A 21868-nucleotide genomic window follows, 5' to 3' on the forward strand; every position below is an offset into this window, starting at 1 on the left:
ATATATGAAGACAGGAATGTCAGGCCTCTGAGTCCAAGCTAAGCCATCATATCCCCTGTGACCTGCAGGCACACATCCAGATGGCCTGAAGTAACTGAAGAACCACAAAAGATGACATTCCACCATTGTGATCTGTTCTTGCCCCACCCTAACTGATCAATTGACCTTATGACAATACACCCTCCCCGCCCTTGTGATAATGCACTTTGTGATATTCCCCCGACCTTAAGAAGGTACTTTGTAATATTCTCCTCGTCCTTGAGAATGTACTTTGTGAGATCCACCCCTTGCCTGCCTATCCCAAACCTGTAAGAACTAATGATAATCCCACCACCCTTTGCTGACTCCTTTTTCGGACTCAGCCCACCTGCACCCAGGTGAAATAAACAGCCTTGTTACTCACACAAAGCCTGCGGGCAGACTCTCTTCACACGGACGCACGTGACGCATAACACATCTCAATTCTACTCCGTGTGGCAGCTGCATGATCTGTATTAGCTCACTAAAGAGTTATCCATTTTAACATTCCTGAGCAGGAAGGCACATAGGATATGTAAGCACTGGGTTGTGCCTAACAGAGAGGTAAAGATGGTCAAGAATGGAGAGAGTAAATCAGTTAAACTGGAAGAACAGACTTCTACTTCCAGCAATGACAGAGTAACACATAATGGATTTAATATCCCACCTTAAATAACTAGAAAATCGACAAAATATATGCAACAATGAATTTTCAGATATTGTACAACAGACAGAAGAGGACAGTGATCACTGAGAGAATTCCTACCACTGTAATGTCAGGCCTCTGAGCCCAACCTAAGCTATCATATCCCCTGTGACCTGCAGGTATGCATCCAGATCACCTGAAGCAACTGAAGATCCACAAAAGTGAAAATAGCCTTAACTGATGACATTCCACCATTGTAATTTGTTTCTGCCCCACCCTAACTGATCAATGTACTTTGTAATCTCCCCCAACCTTAAGAAGGTTCTTTGTAAGTCTCCCTACCCTTGAGAATGTACTTTATAAGATCCACCCCCTGCCCGCAAAACATTGCTCCTAACTCTACCGCCTATCCCAAAACCTGTAAGAACTAATGATAATCCACCACCCTTTGCTGACTCTCTTTTTGGACTCAGTCCGCCTGCACCCAGGTGAAATAAACACCCTTGGTGCTCACATAAAGCCTGTTTTGGTGGTCTCTTCACACGGATGTGTGAGACAGCAGAAGCTTAGTGCTAGATTTTCCAGGCAATAGCACAGGGAAAGTTAATCCAAACAAAGCCTAACACTCTAAGTTTTGAAAGAGCTAAGAGTTCAGGAACGCCAAGACCTAGAATTTGTGAGGCAAAATGTAGTACAGGGCATTTTGGCACTGTAGAAAGACAGTGCCAAATATCTCTAGAAGAGTTCCCTTTATTCTTTAGTTGAATACTGGCTTATGCACATAAAGGAGAAAACTACCTGAAGCCAGGGAAAAGAACCACTGGAAAGGAGCAGGTGGAACAATCTCCAGAGCTCATATAGGACAACAAATAGTTCATGTTCCAATCAGCAGTCAGAATATAACGACCTAATCCAAGAGGCATTGAGCAATGTCCTCAGAAAGGTAATGCCTCAGTAGCAGAGATAAATTATCCCCACATTAAATGCTGCTGTGACTACCCTAACAAAGCTCAAAAGAAAGCCTTAGATAGAACGAATTAATTTGAAGTATCTTAACTGTCCATTGGAATAAAGCCCAACAGTACTAAAGGAATCCTACACAATCCAAAAACATCTAAAGCATATACCTAACAGGTATCCAAAGAAGCATGAAAATTTAACACATACCCAGGAGAAAAGTCAGTCAATAAAAACATCCAGAAACAACATGGATGGGAAAACTGGCAGAAAAAGATGCTAAAACAACCATTCCTCACTCCCTAGATTCAAGAAGGTAGAGGAAAACACAAACATGAGGAGGAAGAAAACAGAAGATACAAAAAATACCTAAAATGAACTTCTAGAGATGAAAAGTACAATATCAAAAATAAAACATATAACAAACGAGATCAATTGTAAATTAGAAATTACAGAAGAAAAGATCAGTGAAATTCTTCAAAGTCATAATATAGCACTAGGACATGTTAATTCAAGAAAACAGCAATAGAAACTAAGATGAAATACAAAGAAAAAAAGAAAATACAGGGCAGACCAGGTGCAGTGGCTCACACCTGTAATCCCAACACTCTGGGAAGCCGAGGCAGGTGGATCACTTGAGGTCAGGAGTTTAAGACCAGCCTGGCCAACATGGCGAAACCCTGACTCTACTACAAATACAAAAATTAGCTGGGCGTGGTGGCACACACCTGTAATTCCAACTATTTGAGAGGCTGAGACAGGGGAATCGCTTGAACCTGGGAGGCGGAGGTTGCAGTCAGCTGAGACTGCACCACTGCACTCCAGCCTGGGTGACAGAGCGAGACTCTTTCTCAAAAAAAAAAAAAAAAAAAAAAAAAAAAGAAAAGAAAAAAGAAAAAGAAAAAAGAAAATCATAGGGCTATAGGGCAATATCAAAATGTACAGTTGCTAAGCAGTATCAAAGCATACTGACTTATATGTAGTAGGAATCCGAGATAAGGGGTAAGATGAACAGAAAAATAAATTTGGAGAATAGCCAAATTTGATGAAAGTGATAAAGCCACAGTTCCCAAAATCTCAACAAATCCCATGAAGATGAATTATGAAGAAACACCACAGCAAGACACATCATAATCAAATTGCCGCAAGTCATCAGTAAAGTCAGGGGCTTGGGGGAAGGAAGCTGTCAGGGAAAAAAAGATGACATTTAGAAGAACAAAGATAAAAACAATAGCAAACTTCTCGTCAGAAACTATAGAAGTGAAAGACAATGAAGTGATGTTTGAAGTTGTGAAGGAAACAAAAATGTCCACCTAGGATTCTATATCTAGCAAAATGATGTTTCAAAACTAAGAGAAATAGAGTTCAAAGAAATTGTTTTTTAAAAATTGCCTACTTAAAGGCTGGGTGCGGTGGCTCATGCCTGTAATCCCAGGACTTTGGGAGGCCGAGGTGGGCAGATCACTTGAGGTCAGGAGTTCAAGACCAGCCTGGCCAATATGGTGAAACCTTATCTCTACCAAAAATTAGCCAGGTGTGGTGGTACACATCTATAATCCCAGCTACCCGGGAGGCTGACGCAGGAGAATTGCTTGAGCCCTGGAGATGGTGGCTGCAGTGAGCCAAAATTGTGCCACTGCACTCCAGCCTGGGCAACAGAGCGAGACTCTGTCTCAAAAAAAAAAAAAAAAAAAAAAAAGATTGTATTTTGGTGTTTATAACAAATAGTAATGACATGTGTGACAATGGCAAAACGGCTATGAGGAGGATAAATGAAAATATGCTAATAAGACAGCTGAGGTCACAAGGTAACTAACTAATAATATCTAAGGAAAAATCAGATGTAAGTATTTGTTTGCTTAGGGGGAAGACACCAGATGCCATATAAGCCAGTAAAAAGATTTCAGCAAAAATGTTTCAACAGTTTGCTAAAGGTCCAGTGTGGGCTACAGTAAGAGTATAAAATTTCTGGGGCTTCAGACACAAGAGCAAACTATACCTTGTTGCAGGTTCTTCTCCACAGATATTACCAGGAACTCATAAGAAAGACTGAGGGATGGGCAAGAAACCTGAAAAAGTATCGCCTTCATAGTGCAGGGTTGGGAGAGGGGAACAGTGGCAGGTATGGAAAGGTCTGCCTGGATCCTTACAAGGTCTTGTCTAGATCCTTACTCCCTATCTCACCTAAGGAATGAAAGCCTTAAGCTGCTGCTAGAACAGCAACAACTAAAGAACCATAGCAGCTGGGAAAAGGTAATAGAAGAAAACAAAAACAAAAACAAAACACACACACACACACCCCCACATAGGCAAACTATCAGAGGCAGGAAATTGTCCTGAGCCTAGAAGATGATGTAATTCATGGCTGGGGTAGGGCAGAATTGCTGAGAAGGCTCCACTCTTGAGACCCAGAGACACTGTGCCTAAGAATAAGGCAGAACCAGAACAGAGAATATCCCTTCCACACTCTCGCCCATACCATCACCACCAAGTTAGGGAGTTAGTTTCATCTATTTCTGGGGGAGAGTAAAAGCATGAAGAACCGTCTTTGAGATAAAGGTGGAAAGGGAAAACCTGATGCTAAGAATAAAGCAGACCTGAAGGAAAATCCTTGGTGAACCAGCCCTCTAGGTATGGTAATGCTATGGGAATTTAAAGCCTGTGGTGCACTGATAGTAACTACAGCAATAATGAAACCCAAATGCAGATCAACTCCCAACTAGGTTGCTCAATCCCCCACACTAAACGTCTAGCAAAATACAAGGTGTGCCTTGAGCATTACTTGAACCTGGAAGGCAGGGGTTGCAGTGAGCTGAGATCACGCCACTGCACTCCAGCCTGGGCAACAGTGAGATCCTGTCTCAAAAAAAACCAAAAAAACAACAAAAAACAAGGCATGCCTATTTCTAGGCATAAATACTCTACTACCCAACACAAGATGTCCAGCTTTACATTAAATTATGAGACATTCAAAGAAGATGGGAGAAACCAACCCACTGTCAAGAGACCACAAAAAAAAAAAAAAAAAAAAAAAAAAAAATCAACAGACCCAAACCAGAAATGCCCACAGATGCTGGAACTATTAGAAAAATTAAAATAACTATGATTAAAACACTAAAGGCTCTAGTGGAAAAGGTAAACAACATGTATAATTAGATGAGAAATTTCAGCATGGAAATAGAAACTACAAGAGAGTCAAACAGAAATGCCAGAAACTAGAAAAATGGTAAGATAGATAAAGAATACCTTTGATCAACACAGCTGAGGAAAGCATCAGTAAACTCAAAAATAAGTTAATAAAAATTTCGCAAATGGAAATACAAAGGAAAAAAAAGAGTGGGTGAAAAAATTAAACAGAATAGAGTATCCATGAACTGGGGAGCTATATCAAATGATCTAACATATATATGTAATTGAAATACAAAAAGCTTAGAAAGGCCAGGTGCAGTGGCTCACGCCTGTAATCACAGCACTTTGGGAAGTCGAGGTGCAGTGGCTCATGCCTGTAATCACAGCACTTTGGGAAGTCGAGGTGGGCAGAGGACCTGAGGTTAGGAGTTTAAGACCAGCCTGGTGGTCTTAAATTAGACATGGTGAAACCCCGTCTCTACTAAAAATACAAAAATTAGCCAAGTGTGGTGCTGTGTGCCTATAATCCCAGCTACTTGGGAGGCTTAGGCAGGAGAATTGCTTGAACCTGGGAGGTAGAAGTGGCATGAGCTGAGATTGTTCTACTGTACTCCAGCCTGGGCAAGAGAGCGAGACTTTGTCTCAAAAAACAACCAACCAACCAACCAAAAAACCCAGGGAACACAAGCCAAGATAAATATGAAAAAGTATCCCTAAAAACTAATATTAAAGATAGAAGAGAATCATTAAACAAACTGTAATCCCAAAGAAGGCAGGAAAAGAGAAGAAAGGGTATGAAGAACAAAGGGGACAAATAGAAAATTAGTAGCAGGATGTTCATTTTAAAATCAAACTTAGCATTAATCATACTAAATGTAAATGGTCTAAAATGCCAGTTAAAAGGTAGAGGTTGTCAGAATAAATTTTAAAAAGCAAGACTCAACAGATAGGTAAAGACGCATACAGGTTTAAAAGTAAAAGGGCAGGAAAAGATATAAATTACGAATACTAATCAAAAGGAATCTAGAGTGGCTATATTACTATCAAATAAAGTAGACTTCAACAAAAGAAACATTACCAGAGATAAGGGGGATATTTCAAAGTGATAAAGGCAATATTTCATCAAAAGGATGTAATAATCCTAAATGTATACACATCTATAAACAGAGCTTTGAAATACATGAAACAAAAAATAAAATAACTTTATTAACAGGCTAACTGCATCCACAATTACAGTTGGAGACTTCATCCTGCTCCTCACTCACAAAATAATACAGAAGATCAATAAGATACAGAAATTTTAAAGTAGAAGGACAGTGTGGCAATACATAGGTAGAAAGAACAATAGAGATTAAATAAAACTACCAATTTGCCAGAAGAAGGTTAACTCCCCTAGAATCTCTAGAAATGCAACCTTGGACTGACTGAACTGGTAATTCTCTGAGTGTAAGTGAAAACAAGTGAAGATGAGGCAGCTTCCAGCCATTTAGACGAGGGGGTTTATGAACTAACAGAATTACCAAAGTAAGGTCTTCGAACCCTTTGCAAACAAAATTTCTTCTATTAAAGAGGAAGATTCTCTGGCCCTAGCTCAGATCTCTTGTACCAAATCTCCAGGGATAAGATCTGAGAATCTGTATTTTAACAATCTTCCCAGTAACTGTTACACTCAATTAAATCTGCAAACTACTGGTCACACAAAAGTGCTAGAAATTAACAACACAGGTTGCCATTCTGCAGACTACAGAATCCAGCAGAGGCAATCAGAGGTTGAAGAGTATTCCACTAAGCCTTCATCTTACCTAGTAAGGTCTACATTTTCTTCAGACTCAGAGTTCAAAGGGGGAATTAAGGTGAAGTATGAAACTTCACTGTGACTCCCAGAACTCTTGGAGTGATTAAGTAGTTTTAGATGAGTACACGAAAATATATACAGTACATGTGTGTACGTATGTGTATATATCAAGTATAGGCTGAAGTAATTTTGATAGAGTCATAGCTTTCCACCCTTCCCCCTAACTCCAAATAGAACAGGTTTACCACGTATTTTTTTTTAATTTCCAGATAATAGGCTTCTAGTTCAAGAGCAAATATACCAGCCTGGCTTAGCTAATGCTTATTGACCAAGGTACTGTGCTAAGCATTCTGCATATATGTACTTCAATGAAATCTTAATAATAATCACCCGATAATAACTCTTGGCAGCAGAAATGATCCCCACTTACAAAGGAGAAATAAATTAGGCCACAGAGATTATAAATTGCCCGAAGGCATATAGCTATGGTAAATCAAGGATTCAAACTAAGGGAATTAGACAACAAAGATCTGTTTATCTGTTCCCATGTGGTTTTTATTGCCAATGCTGGATAAGGAATGGCTGCCATGTCCTTTGACTAAGGAGAGAGTCAAGATTATTTGATACTGTTAGATTTTACACTAATTGCCAGAACCTAGCTGCCATCCTTACTACTACTGGTTTAACTGCAGATCAATTAAGAGAATTCTCATACTTTTCATGCTAAGGTCTCCATCATAAGAAGAATTGTCGGCCATTTTTTTCTTGCCTGCATGGCAAAAAAAAACAAAAAACAAAAAAAAACAAGAACATTACTGGCTTTGCCTTAACTGAAAACTGAGCAGTCTTTTAGAAAACTGTAAAGTTCTCTATTTTATCAAAAATCCTGGTAGCTGGGAGAGTCGTCTAAATGAGCTCTGGGGATAAAGTTGGTATCTCTCACATTTGGTGACAGGATCTGCATAGCAACAAAAACAGATGCTCAAGAATTTAGAATGCTTTTACAGGAAAGAATTCCTCCTTTCCCACAGGCAATAGATTTGTAAGAGAATGACTGGTGAACTTCTCCCAGGTCCAAGCCAGAACTCAAGACAGCACCGACCTTTCTGGGGCCTGAGAGACCAGACAAAAATTACAGCTTCTCATAAAGGCAGGCAATAGTTACAGAGAAACTAGGGCTGTGCCCATTTTGAGAGTTGATTATCAAGATGGCAGGCCAAGAATATGCCATGTGAGGAAAGAGACTACAAATTGAAACAGGAGAGCGAAGAATGTCAAGTGGATTGGAAATTTGGAAGGATTTGAACAGGCAAGGAAGACGGAGAAACAATCATAGCTAACAGTTTTATAGAACTTACTATTCATCATGGGATATTTTTAAGATCTTTAAATATTTTACCTATCGAAAACAATCACAAGAGGTAGATATTATTATCCACATTTTATAGAAGAAGAAAGTAAGACACAGGGAATTTCAGTTGCTCAAGGTCACAGTGTACAGCAGAGCTGGGATTTGAGCCAAGACTGGATCCAGTGGTCCTTGACATTCTTAAAATACGAAACAATGTTGCCTCCCCAGAAAAACCAGTAAGAATTGAAATGGAGGTGGCAGAGATGAAACTGATGAACTGTGGTAAGGTGAGTGGTGATTTGAAAACAAATGCTGTAAACCATGTTTGTTAGAAATGCTTGTTCCTCGGTGCCGTAAAGAAATAGCTCTTGAACATAAATTTAATTTCCTCAGCAAGGCCATTTTTACTTTCTGCAGAAAGCGTACACTCGCCAGCAGTTCTGCCATGAGAGTACGCGGAACCAAGGAGACAGGGTCATTTATAACCTGACGCATTCACCTCACTGCTGTGTCTGGTTTCTATTGGCTGGAATGGGACTTCATATTCTGTATTTGTCCTGATTGGCTAGCAACTTAGAACTTTTTAAAAGAAGCAAAGGCAGAGGAGAGCAAAGGCAGGAGGAAGTAACTTGTGGAATGCTGAGAAAAGTAAAAACACCTTCAAATAAGGAAGAGGAACAGGTTATGACTTAATGCTTGCTTGGACCAGTATAAGCATGCGAGGGCAAATATTTAGGCTAAATTGTAGGAGCTAAGAACATAAAGTACATTGATTTCTTTATTACGGCTAGCAGATATTTATGAAAGTTAGCACAGGTCTTTGAATAAATTTTGCTTCTAAGAGAAATTACTCTTTATTCTTAATTAGATGGGGAGGAAAGTCTTTGAAGAGGAATTTCCTCTTTACTTTTTACAAGGTTCAACCTTTATGTGTGGCCTATCATACTCCTTAATGGATTGTAGGTCTTTCCATAAAAGGCAGAATCCTGCCAGGCAATTAGAATTCCAAATGATTCAACCCAGTATTCCAAGATTAGGGGCATTCACTATACATGAGATATAGTTGCACCTTTCTCCCCTACCAAAACAAATGTAATAGATAATGTAGTTTATACAAAATAGCATAACAAGCTAAACAGTAAATAGGTTAAAGAATAAACTGCAACTATATCCAACCAGATATTCTAAAATATAAAGTCCTAATATTTTCCAGTGAAAGGCAAAGAGCGGAATCATGGGTAACTTGTGCTAATCTTAAATAAGAAGCATAATAGTGATTGGCTATACAATGAGAACATTAAGCAAAGGCAAGTATCTTTTCCTAAATCTTACAGACAGGTACATTTGTCTCATATGGTGTTAGCCATATAGGAAAGGTTCATTTCAGCAGCAGATAGCTACATTGGAAGAATATGAGTCACTGAAAGTGCTTCAGCAACCACACTGAAATTTCCTCAGTTTGGGTGCTAAACAACATCTTTGGTTTGAAGTAGATTCTCTCTTTCCTACAAGTGTCTTTTGATTTACAGCAAAGACTTTGTTTAAAAAAATCATAAACAAACTTGGGTGTACTTAATGTCAACACATAAACCAGATGTTAAAATGCAAGTTTTACTGAAGGTCTAAGTAGGTGTATCATGTACACATAAGATACCCCGGGCCTAGTTAGAAGCAATTCTACAGAATGAGAATAACGGACTCAGCCAATAAAATATGAACTAAAAGTTGCTATTAAGTAGTTGTAGTAAGTTGTAAAATATAAGAGTGGGATTGCATTTAACTAAATATCTACACTAAGGCTTAGAAGTAATTCTGACTCTGCTCCCTGTGCATCATCTAAAATTACTGAGCAGAGGCCGGGCGCGGTGGCTCACATTTGTAATCCCAGCACTTTGGGAGGCTGAGGCAGGTGGATCACCCGAGGTCAGGAGTTCAAGACCAGGCTTACCAATATGGTGAAACCCTGTCTCCACTAAAAATACAAAACTTAGCCGGGGGGGGTGGGGACGGCGCAGGCCTGTGATCCCAGTCACTCAGGAGGCTGAGGCACAAGAACCCGGGAGGTGGAGGTTGCAGTGTGCCGAGATGGCGCCACTGCACTCTAGCCTGGATGACGAAGGGAGACTCCATCTCAAAAATAATAAAAACATAACATTACTGAGCAGAGCATTCCATGGCACATGCTTTAAAATCTTCAGTTTTAAGAAGGCTGGGTATGATGGATCATCCCCGTAGTCCCAGCACTGTGGGAGGCTGAGGCAGGAGGACTGCTTGAGCCCAGGAGTTTGAGAGCAGCCTGGGCAACATAGGAAGACCATGTCTCTACAAGTAATAATTTAAAAAATTAGCTGGGCATGGTGACGTGCACCTATGGTCCTAGCTTCTTTGAAGTCTGAGGTGGGAGGATTGCCTGAGCCTGGGAGGTCAAGGCTGCCGCGAGTTATGATCACTCCACTTTACTCTGGCCTAAGCGACAGAACAAAATCTTGTCTCAAAAAAAAAAAGTTTTAACATAGTACAACTAGTTATTTGTCCCATATCATGTTTCTCAAAGGATATCCTGCATCAATGTTCATAAAGATAGTCCACTGAGAAGCAGCCAGAGACAATTAGTAATATCAGAGAGATTTCCATCCATATAGTTAATATTACATTCCAGCACATAAAAGCTTAACTCTCCATTATTTGGAAAAGCCATCCATTCAGATGGAATTTGTATTTCTCAAGGATTTTCCAGTATCTGAGGTCTTGGAATACAGAAGTACCAGTAACAGTGTCATTTAATCCAAGGGCTTGGATTGTTTGTTTTCGATTACTATTTATGAGGTTGTGGTGGGCTCAGGTGATCGTAACTCCTGATGCGAGTAGTACAGAGGTGTTTAGAAGAGGTACCTCCAGGGGGTTTAAGGGGGTAATGCCTGTTGGTGGTCAATGACCTCCCAAGCAGGGTGTTGGGACAAGGCTCGAGTGGTAAAATGCTCAGAAGAAGCCAATGAAGAAGAAGACTTCTGAGATGATAAACAATGTTATCCTATACCGAAGGCTTTTTTGGACGGGTATTGTGTGGTGACCTTGGTAGGTGCTTTCTCGTACAACATCGTGTCACCATTGATATAAGGTTAGTGTGTTGGTTAGTAGGCCTAGTATTAGTAGGGTGGTAGAGCAGAAGTGGTACCATATAATTAAGCCGGATGTTATAAGCAGAGCTGATAGGGCTCCTGCTAGTGGTCAGGGGCTGGGTTTAACTATGTGATAGGCATGGAGTTGGTGAGTCATTAGGTGTTGTTGTGTAGATAGAGGCTAATTAGAAGTGTAAAGACGTAGGCTTGAATTAGGGCGACTGCAATTTCTAGAATAGTTAGTAGTACTAAGAGTGTGGAGGTTAGTAGGGCAGTAAAGAAGCTGATAGTTGATAGTACTAGTGTGATGCTTCCAATTAGGTGCATTAGTAGGTGACCAGCTGTGATATTAGCAGTTAGTCGTACAGCTAGGGCCACTGGTTGGATAAGTAGACTAATAGTTTCGATTATCACTAGTGTGGGAATAAGTGGTGTGGGTGTACCTCGTGGTAGAAGATGGGCTAGGGAGTTTTTGGTTTTAAAGCGAAGTCCTATAATTACTGTGCCTGCTCATAGAGGAATTGCTATGGCCAGGTTTATAGAAAGTTGGGTGGTTGGTGTGAATGAGTGGGGTAGAAGTCCCAGGAGGTTGGTCATGATGATAAAGGTGGTTAGGGATATTAGTATTAGAGATCAGGTTTGTCCTTTGGCATTGTGAGTTATTATTGTTTGTTTTAGGGCGAGTCGAGTTAGGTTTTGTTGAATGATGATTAGTCGATTATTAATAAGATATTTGGAGGATGGAATTAGTAGTATGGGAAATAAGATAATGGGGATTGTAGCAGGTTGACCTAGGATTGTTGGGACTGAGAATGAGGTAAACAGGTTTTCGTTCATTTTGGTTGTCAGTGATTATTATGGGTTTGTAAGGGGGAGTTGGCAGCAATTTGTGTTTAGTAGTTTTAATTGTATAATAAGATATAGTGTAGGGAGCATCGCCATGATAGTACTGAATCATGTTGATGTATTTAACTGGGGCATTTCACTGCAGAGAGTGTGCCCCTCAATCTTTAACTTAAAAGGTTAATGCTAGTATAGCTATACAGTGGGTTTGTAAGGTATTTTAAGGATCGGTAGGGTAGAAGCATGGGAAAAAGAAAAGGAGAGAAAGTTGCCTATAGGGTAAACACAGGTCCTATTTCAAAGATTTTTAATGGAATTAGTTCTGCAACAATTGGTATGAAGCTATGGTTTGCGCCACAGATTTCTGAGCACTGTCCATAATAGACGCCTGGTCGTGTAGCTGTGAATACAGTTTGATTTAAGCGCCCAGGTACTGCATCTGTTTTTAGACCTAGTGTAGGGATAGTTCATGAATGCAAGACATCTTGAGATGTGATTATTATATGGACGGGGGCTTCAATTGGGAGGACCACTCGATTATCAGCTTCTAGAAGTCGAAGATCCCCTGGATTTAGAAATAGTGGGGGTAATATGTAAGAATTAAAGATCAGGCCCCCGTAGTCTGTGTACTCATAGGTTCAGTATCATTGGTGTCCGATTGATTTGATAGTAAAGGATGGGTTGTTGACTTCGTCTGTTAAATATAGGATGCGCAGGGACGGGAGGGCAATCAGGACTAGGATAATTGCGGGTAAGATGGTTCAGATAGTTTCTATTTCTTGAGCGTTTGTAATGTTAGTGTTGGTTAGTTTTGTTGTAAGTGTTGAGGATAGGGTATATAAGACTAGGAAGCTGATTAAAAATATAGCTATAAAAGCATGATCATGAAAAGTAATTAATTCCTCTATAACAGGGGATGTGGCATCTTGTAGGGCTAGTTGAGCTGGATGAGCCATATAAGATACATAGGATTTGACCTATAATTTAGCTTTGACAAGGCTACGAAATAGTTTTTCTAATATGTTGTTGAAAAAGTTATAGGGGCTATAAGATTGGCTTGAAACCAGTTCTAGGGGGTTCGACTCTCCCCTTTTTTGTTTAATTTGATATAGGCTGGTTCTTCAAATGTATGGTAGGGTGGGGGGCAGCCATTTAGTCATTCTAGGCTAGTGTAGGGTTGTTCGATTAATAGTACTTTACGTTTTGAGGCAAAGGCTTCTCAGATTATGTAGATTATTAAGATTACTGCTACTAGTGAGATAAAGGAGCCTATTGATGATAGGATGTTTCATGTGGTGTAGGCATCGGGATAATCAGAGTAGCGTCGGGGTATTCCGGACAGGCCAAGGAAGTGTTGTGGAAAAAAGGTTAAATTTACGCCTACGAATATAATGATAAAATGGGCTTTGGCGCAGGTTTGATTTAATGTGTAGCCTGAGAATAAAAGGAATCAATGAATAAAGCCCCCCATAATAGCGAAGACAGCTCCTATTGATAGAACATAGTGAAAGTGAGCGACAACGTAGTATATGTCGTGTAGTACGATATCTAGGGATGAATTTGCTAAGATAATACCGGTTAAGCCTCCTACGGTAAATAGGAAGATAAAGCCTAGGGCTCAAAGTATTGCTGGGGATCATTTGATGTTGCCTCCATGGAGTGTGGCAAGTCAGCTAAAAACTTTCACACCGGTAGGGATTGCAATGATTATAGTGGCAGAAGTGAAATAGGCTCGTGTGTCTACATCTATGCCAACTGTAAATACATGGTGAGCCCATACGATGAAGCCTAAGAATCCAATTGATATTATGGCCCAAACTATGCCCATGTACCCAAACGGTTCTTTCTTCCCAGAGTAGTGAGTTACAATATGAGAGATTATTCCAAATCCGGGGAGAATAAGGATGTAGACTTCGGGGTGACCAAAGAATCAAAATAAGTGCTGGTATAGGATGGGGTCTCCTCCTCCAGTAGGGTCAAAGAAAGTGGTATTAAGATTGCGGTCTGTTAGCAGCATGGTAATGCCGGCGGCTAAGACTGGTAGAGAGAGGAGTAGAAGGATTGCTGTGATTAAGATTGATCAGACAAATAAGGGGGTTTGATATTGGGAAATTGCGGGGGGTTTTATGTTAATAATAGTGGTAATGAAGTTAATGGCTCCCAAGATAGAGGAAATACCTGCTAAGTGGAGGGAGAAGATGATTAAATCTACGGATTTAATGACCCCCGGCGGTCATTCAATAGACTTTATTTAAACATACAAGAGCAGTGATTATAAAGATTATCTAGAGATAGCTTAGTGTAAGAAGACATTAAAATAAACATTAATGGGCCAGGTGTGGTAATGCATGCCTGTAATCCCAGCACTTTGGGAGGCTGAGGCAGGAAAATCACTTGAACCTGGGAGGCAGAGGTCTCAGTGAGCCGAGATTGCACCATTGCACTCCAGCCTGGGCAATAAGAGCGAAACTCTGTCTCAAAACAGCAAACAAACAAACAAACAAACAGGCTGGACACAGTGGCTCACACCTGTTATCCCAGCACTTTGGGAGGCCAAGGTGGATGGATAACTTGACGTCAGGAGTTCAAGATCAGCCTGGTCAACATGGTGAAACTCCATCTCTACTAAAAATATAAAAATTAGCCGGGCATGGTTGCACATGCCTATAGTCCCAGCTACTAGGGAGGCTGAGGCAGGAGAATCGCTTGAACCTGGGAGGCAGAGCTTGCAGTGCACTGAGATCACACCACTGTACTTCATCCTCGGCAACAGAATATCTCAAAAAAAAAAAAAATTAATTAATGTACAATTCAATCTTGTTGACAATTTGCTGAGGCTAAAAAGCAGTACATAAAATATAATTACTTTTATATATCAATTTTGCTACTGTTTTTCTTCAGTTCTCTGGTACAGGCAAGTTCCAATTTTTTACCACCTTGAATGTCACTTGTCTCCTAATCTAGGAGTATCAGAAAGTATCTGCATTGTGGTTTTCATTCTATTAATTTACTCAATTATCAGTGATTCAACACTTCTTATGGGCACAATTTCCCTTTACCAATGTGGACGCAAAAGAGTAGAACTGTAGATTATATACAGTAACTATAAAAAAATTTTTTCCTTGTTCTACTTTTTAACTGAACTTTTAGAGTGTATTGTGGAAAAAAAGAAGGGACTCTGTATATCTGTACCCTTCATCAATGCTGACAGTTTTTTTTTTTTTTTTTTTGTATAACATGCACAGTTTAAATTCCAGTACATTCACGAAAAAACAAAGGTCTTAGGTCAGATTCCCTAGTTATTAGGAATTCCATAACTACGTACTTCCCAATTTCTTTTGCCAATATTTTTCATCTTAGGCTTCCTGTGAATAATAAGTTCTCCTTCTAGTGCTCCTCTCTGACTTCCACTGTCCTTCCCCAGTGTCCATAATTCTCAGAGGATTCCTTGACCAGCACATCCAGATTTTTCTTGCTCTCTACAAAAAAGGATCAACTGTAGGTTCCAGACATCAAGGTTTCTCAGCAAAACACAAACTATAAAGAGTGATATGGAGATAAAAGACCCAAAATAAAATTTGGAAGAGAGAAGCATACACAAGATCTCTTTTATAAGAAAAGGGTAAAAGAGGAAAGAAAAGCAGAGGGGGTTTACAGGGGTAAGAAAACCACACTGATTGCTCTAAGCATTTGCATAAAGCACTTGCAAAACATGCATTATAACAATTTGGACATACATAAGGTGAATCAATAACTGATATTAGATCAGTTTTTAAAGTAATGACGCATTTCAAAGGGAAAGAGAAGCCCCAAACGCCATGGTCAGGTGCCAGGTCCTGCCCTCCATACATGTCACTATCCATTCACATCCTTGTTCTGTTTTAGCAGGTCACTGTGCATTCTAAAACGCACTCTAAAGCAGATCTGATCTGGGATGAGGTGGGTTCTCAGAAAACTGGGGCCTTGGTACTGTAAACCTGAGCAGTCAGGGTTCAATGCAGTCCAAGGCTGCTTTCCAGTCCAGGCTAGTGGGGGATAACACAGTTATAAAGAGTAAAAGATAAAAGTCTCCAACACTTTTTCAGGGTCAGGCACTATCCCTATAGTTCTGCTTTACTGGAGACAGAAATTGATCAAAAAAAGAGTGCCTTCTGCCCCCGGGACTCCATTATTTTCCATGATGCCCTGTGCCACACAAAGGATTGTTATTATGAATAACATGGTCACATCTACACCAAGTTTGTAAACATCATGTAATTAAGGGAAAAGCTCTAATTTTTTTTTAATCTCATTTTACTGGGAATATAATTTTCCCTTTGTTGCAATATACCACAAAAACCACCAGTTTATTTCTAAAGCATTTGAAACTGAAAATGGTTTAAAATTACAATAATGCAAGTAGGCTGCATAAGTATACCAGAAGGTGGGGGGTGACAGAGGGGAAAAAAGAAATCTGTGGTTTATAGACTCCTGGATACTACATATAAAAATGTAGTATGTCAATAACTTTATTAATTTAGTCAATGAATAGAAATCACACAACTCCCTAGTGCAAACTGCACACATCACTGCCATCAGAATTGTTGAATTATTCTTTTTTTTTTTTGAGATGGAGTCTTGCTCTTGTCGCCCAGGCTGGAGTGCAGTACCACGATCTCGGCTCACTGCAACAGCTGCCTCCCAGGTTCAAGTGATTCTCCTGCCTCAGCCTCCTGAATAGCTGGGATTACAGGCACCCGCCACCATGCCCGGCTAATTTTTGTACTTTTAGGAGAGACAGGGTTTCGCCATGTTGGCCAGACTGGTCTCGAACTCCTGACCTCAGGTGATCCACCCACCTCAGCCTCCCAAAGTGCTAGGATTACAGGCGTGAGCCACCGCGCCCGGCCTAGAATTGTTGAATTATTCTAAGCTCATGAAATATCTCTAGAATGTTCCATATGCCTTCCTATCTGCTATTACTAAATGCTTTGGCCACTTTCTTGCCAATATTCCTTACAGACATTCTTTCACCTCTGATGAGGTACTGACTAATAACAAGAAATTGTGGGCACTCAACAACTGTGCACTGGTTAACTTTACTAACCTGTATATGCACTTCTAAAAATAAGGTGTATAGTTTTTTTGAGATCCACATATAGTTAACACCTAGTACAATGTGCCAACCACTGTAATAAGGATGTTACATGTAATAATCCTCAAAACAAGTCTATGAAATGAGTACAAACAGGAAGAACACTGCGAACAAGAGAGCTCACAACCATTACTCAGCATGATTAGTTTTTATCTAGAATGTCCACATGCAGCCAGAAGAATATCTAAACATACAATAAAACAAAAAAAAGTTTACAACTAATATTTTTTCATATGTAATAATATTGGCTCATTAATAGAAGACAAATTCTGTTCTCCTTTCTGATTCATGTACCCCAATTAGTTCAGATTTTATCTGCTAGTCAAGTTCAAAAGGAAGAATAAAATAAAATCTTTCTTTTAGAATAGGTATAGCTAACTTGTTGGCCTTGACACCCAGATGCAGTGGGCTAAATTAGGACACAAAAATCTAAATGGCCAATGGATTCATACCACCATTCTACACAGGAACTTACTGGACTTTTTTTATTTTTAAACTCTTTTATTACCACTAACCAGTTTCCAAAACAGCTAAAAAGGAAAAGTAAAATGTGAGCAAGGTCAAAAGCTGCAACATATAGTATGAGTTTTTCTATTTGAAGAAAGGCTGAAGAACCCATAGGGGGACTGGACCCTCCTAGAAAGTGTGAAAACGTACACACAGAGACTTAAGAAACCAATTAAAGTTATATGAGATTCTGTGAGGAATGGCAAATTACAGGATAGATAAAAAGCACGATTGTGATTTTATTATAGCTCATATGAGGGCTTGGACATCCATAGGACTGTATCTTGTAGAGAATTATTTAGAAAATGCTAAAATAGAGATAAAAACAGGTGTTGCTCTTACGCTAGTTAACAAAAATTTATAAGCTATAATTGGCCTAATGGCTATTTGCTTTAGGAAAGAAGACTGGAGAAAGACAAGTCCACATTACCTTTAGGTTAACTTTTGTAGGCTCCCACCAGTTCTTACTTGATTTATGACACTAGCATTCTACTGATATTCTGCTTCCAACTCTCCAGCTCAACCTTTGCATTGTCATTAACCACATGTAAGTATAAAGAACCTTCTACTGTTTGGTTCCTCATTACTCACAGGATAAAGGCCAAACTCCTTAGCACTGCTTATCCACTCTGTCCCTTTTCCAGCCATTCTCCCAAATGTGCCATTCATGTGCAGGTGCTCCCTTCACAATCTCCATCCTGTCCCTGACCAAACACCAGCCCTCACATACCTCGGTCTCTGTGGTTGGTCAAAGCCCAAACCCAGCCCCATGTGTCTCAGTGCCTGCAGGTGTAGACTTCACTTCCTTAAAATGCCATGCAGTTTCAGACCTGTGTCCTTGTGTATGTACCCATCTAGCTGGAATGCCCTTCCCTCTATTTCTCTGCTTCATTAAATTCATCCTGTAAGACTCTGTCTTAAATATTCTGGGACGCTTTCCTGATACCCTCACCCTTGGATGGGTCAGAAGCTCTTTGCATAATGCAATGTATTCCCCCACTAGACTAATGAATGAACTGCTTCATCACTTTGTAGCTGAGTGACCTTGGACAAGCTCATTAATTTCGCTGAGCCCATTTCTTCATGTATATAATGTTAGTATTAATTTGCCATCACTGTAAAATAATGAACGTCAAAAATCACTTTGTAAACAGTGAAGCACTATGCAGGCATTAACAATTTTATCAAAAACCAAGAGAGCACACAGTATTCTTGGTGAATATACTTCAGTTTAATCTAAGGGTAAGATTCATCTCTCGGTTTCCGTCCCCTCTCCAAGGATACCCTGTATTTTTATCCAACTTTCTGACTCCACTAAGTCTTGGTACTTCTATCTTCAGGAAAAAAAAAAAATGATGATGTTTAAGTCATTTGAAGGAAACACCGAGCGGGAAGCTCTCAAAGGGTAAGGATTTTCCTTTTCCCCATCTTTCTTAATGCCTTCACAAGAGTACCGTTATGGACATACAAATACTCTGAATATGAAAGAACTGAATGAATATAAACATACCCTGTCTTTAGTGAGCTTATAATCTAAAAAAGTGAATGATGTAACAGATCTCACTGAATCTCACCTTATAAAAATGGTAATGAATGCCTTTAGTATCATCTTAATGTGCAGTAAGAAATTAAATTTCCTGCTATTATTTTATTTGGTGATTTGACACACGTTGGAATTGCTATCTTAGTAAGTCATGCTTAACATATGAATGTTTTAACATTATCAGAATCACTGATTGCAATTCAATACCTAGTTATTGAGTACGTATTGCACTAGGCCCTATCAGAGTACAAAGGTAAAGGTGATGGGCTCTGCCGATGGTAAGGTGCTAAACATACAGAAATGAAGCTGTCATCAATCCATCTAATTATTTAATAGAGGGCAGAGTACTGTATGGAGGATTTAAGGGTTGTGACAATCATTGAAGACACCTGAGTTAGGGCACTGGGCCCATGAAAATTAGAAGTGTATATTACATATAATACTGGTGGTCAATAACTTCTGTGACTATTGAATATCTACTATATATTACATATGTAGTATTTGCTGCATGCACTGGCAGATATTTATGGTCACCTTCTTCCTATTCAACTATAAACCCATCTGTGTTATTGTCTAATAAATACTGTTAACACTCGTATCACACGTAAGTACCAACCACAGTTCCAAGCCCTTGAGGTATATTTTCTAATTTACTTTCACAACAATCCCATGAGGTAGGTACAATTTCTCCCCTTTTACAGATGAGGAAGACGGGGCACAGAAATAGTAATTTTTCAAGGTTAAGATGCAAAGACGAAAATATGTAAATGAGGACCTAAGAGACAGAATCCAGTATTCCATCGAGGGAGCGGAGCCACTTGCCAGAGCTGCTTCACGCAGTGCTTTCCACCTCTCCGAACACACCCAGTGGGAACCACCTATCTCCTTTCCCGCCAGGGATTCTTTTTCTTTTCCTGAATCCATAACTAAGCTGTTGATTCTCGAGCAGATCCTCTCAAACCTTCCTACTCCAGAAAACGTGCCGCTATTTAAATCATAGGCTGTTCAGGGTAAATGAGACCGAACCAGATCCCCAGGTGGACAAAGCTGGTAGGATCACGAAATTAAACCTCGGGCTGCGGATCCGTTCCTGGATCACTTCCAGGGGATGGCAGCAGCACCCGGCTCACCCAGGAGGCGCTACTCACTAAGGTATCCAGTCCTCCTGACCCCAGGCAGCTTGGGTTTTGCCATCTGCTCGTTTACCCTTCACCTGCCGACGCTCCCTGCGCAATCTCCATCCTGCCCCGGACAAACGCCAGGCCTCACGCGCCTCCCTCTTCGCGGCGACCAGTCCCAAACCCACACCGGTGCACATCGGCCCATGCAGGGACAGCCCGTCCCGCCCTAACCCCAGCCCGCTACTCACGGTTCCAATACACCGGGTAGCACTCTCCTTGGGTCACATCCACCTCGTAGAGGCCACCCCGCACGCACACAGGCTCGATGTTCACCAGTTCCACCATCTCGGGCTCGTGCCCCGTCGTACTCTGGCAGAAGCCACAGGCGCGGTCCTCATCGTCATCTTCTCCGGAACTGGAGGCTGGGCCCGTGGGAGAGCACACATGGTCGCCGTCCCGGTCCTCGCCCTGGCGCCGGGCACCCGTGGCCTGCAGCAGGGTCCGGAAAGCGAGCTCGATGCGGAGCGAGTCGTAGCCGATGAAGGGCTTCCAGGTCTTCTTGTCCTCCTTGTAAAACCAGCGTACCTCCTCCGGGCCCAGCTCCGTCACTACCTCATAGCGGTGCCGGGCCGCCGGGCCGCCAAGCCGGGTACGTTTCCTTTCCCCGGGGACCCCTCCTGTCGCCCCGCCGCCCCCCGAGTTCGTCGGGACCAGCGGAGCCTGCTGCGGCGGGTGCAGCGACAAGGAGCTGCCGCCGCCGCCGCTCTCGCCCTCGCTGTAGTAGCGCAGCGAGGAGCCCGACTCAGCGGAGCTGAAGTCATAGTTCTCGTCACTGAGGCAGGGGTCCAGCGCCAGGTGGTGGTTGTGGTCCTCAGTGCCCGGCGCCAAATGCAGCCCAGGATCCCCGCGAAGCAGGGCCAGGGGCACGTCGCCGTCGCCCGGGTCCCCGCCGGGCAGGTGCTCGAAGCAGCAGACGCCGCCGCCGAACGCCGGCCCCGCGTCTGAGCCCAGCTCCCAGGCGCCGCCGCCGCCTCGGCCGTTATGCTCGGGACTCCGCGGGGACCCGCGGCCCGGGTAATTCATGCTGTGGAGACGCCGCCGGCTGTCCGGCGGCGCGCGGAGCCGTGACCCCCAGCGCTTCCGCCACACATTCAACGCCGCCGCCTTCTCCACCCAGAGTTTTTAATCTTTCAAATCCCGACCCGAGCTGCGGCGGCAGCGGCAGCTGCTCCGCCCCCACGAGACCCGCATCCGCCGCAGCCGCGTTCTGCGGCCCGCCCCATTGTCACGCAGCCCGACGTAGGCGGTGCTTCGGTCCCGGCCCCGCCCCCCGGCCGCGCGCGCCGCCCCGGAAGCCCGGGCTGTAGAGGCGCCGCGAGCTGGCCTCCTGCCGTGCCCCTCTTGCCCGGAGTGCAGGCTTGCCTCAGGTCGCCCGCCGCTGTTGGGCCTCCTCGGCTCCCTTCCTCTTTCCCTGCGGTCTTCATGCACAGCTGCCTCGGTCCCCCCCTTCTGGAGTTCACAGCCCAGATGTGGATAGGCTTTATCCCACTCATCCTTGCAGTGTGGGTCATGAGCCCAGAGCCTTAAGCTGCGTGTCAAGAGGGCCCCGGGATGTTGGATTCAGCATTGCTTTTTTTGACCTTAGGCCCTACTGCGGCCTCACCTGGACATTTTGTCACCAGGCCCTGGTCCCTCCAGACAGAAC

General features: G+C 42.0%; 1 protein-coding gene across 8 annotated transcripts in view; it reads right to left on the minus strand.

Moving 5' to 3' along the window:
• Window positions 1-21421, minus strand: part of DDHD1 (DDHD domain containing 1) — a 124036-nt gene extending 102615 nt beyond the window's left edge. For all 8 annotated transcript variants that reach the window (XM_005561281.5, XM_005561279.5, XM_073997419.1 and 5 more), the window contains exon 1: window positions 20412-21421. In XM_005561281.5, the coding sequence (XP_005561338.1) occupies window positions 20412-21246 (835 nt within the window). In that variant the 5' untranslated portion in view covers window positions 21247-21421. The remainder of the gene's footprint in view (window positions 1-20411) is intronic.
• Between the last annotated feature and the right edge of the window lie 447 nt (window positions 21422-21868).

This window comes from Macaca fascicularis, chromosome 7 (assembly GCF_037993035.2).
Source record: "Macaca fascicularis isolate 582-1 chromosome 7, T2T-MFA8v1.1".
Classification (NCBI taxonomy): domain Eukaryota; kingdom Metazoa; phylum Chordata; class Mammalia; order Primates; family Cercopithecidae; genus Macaca; species Macaca fascicularis.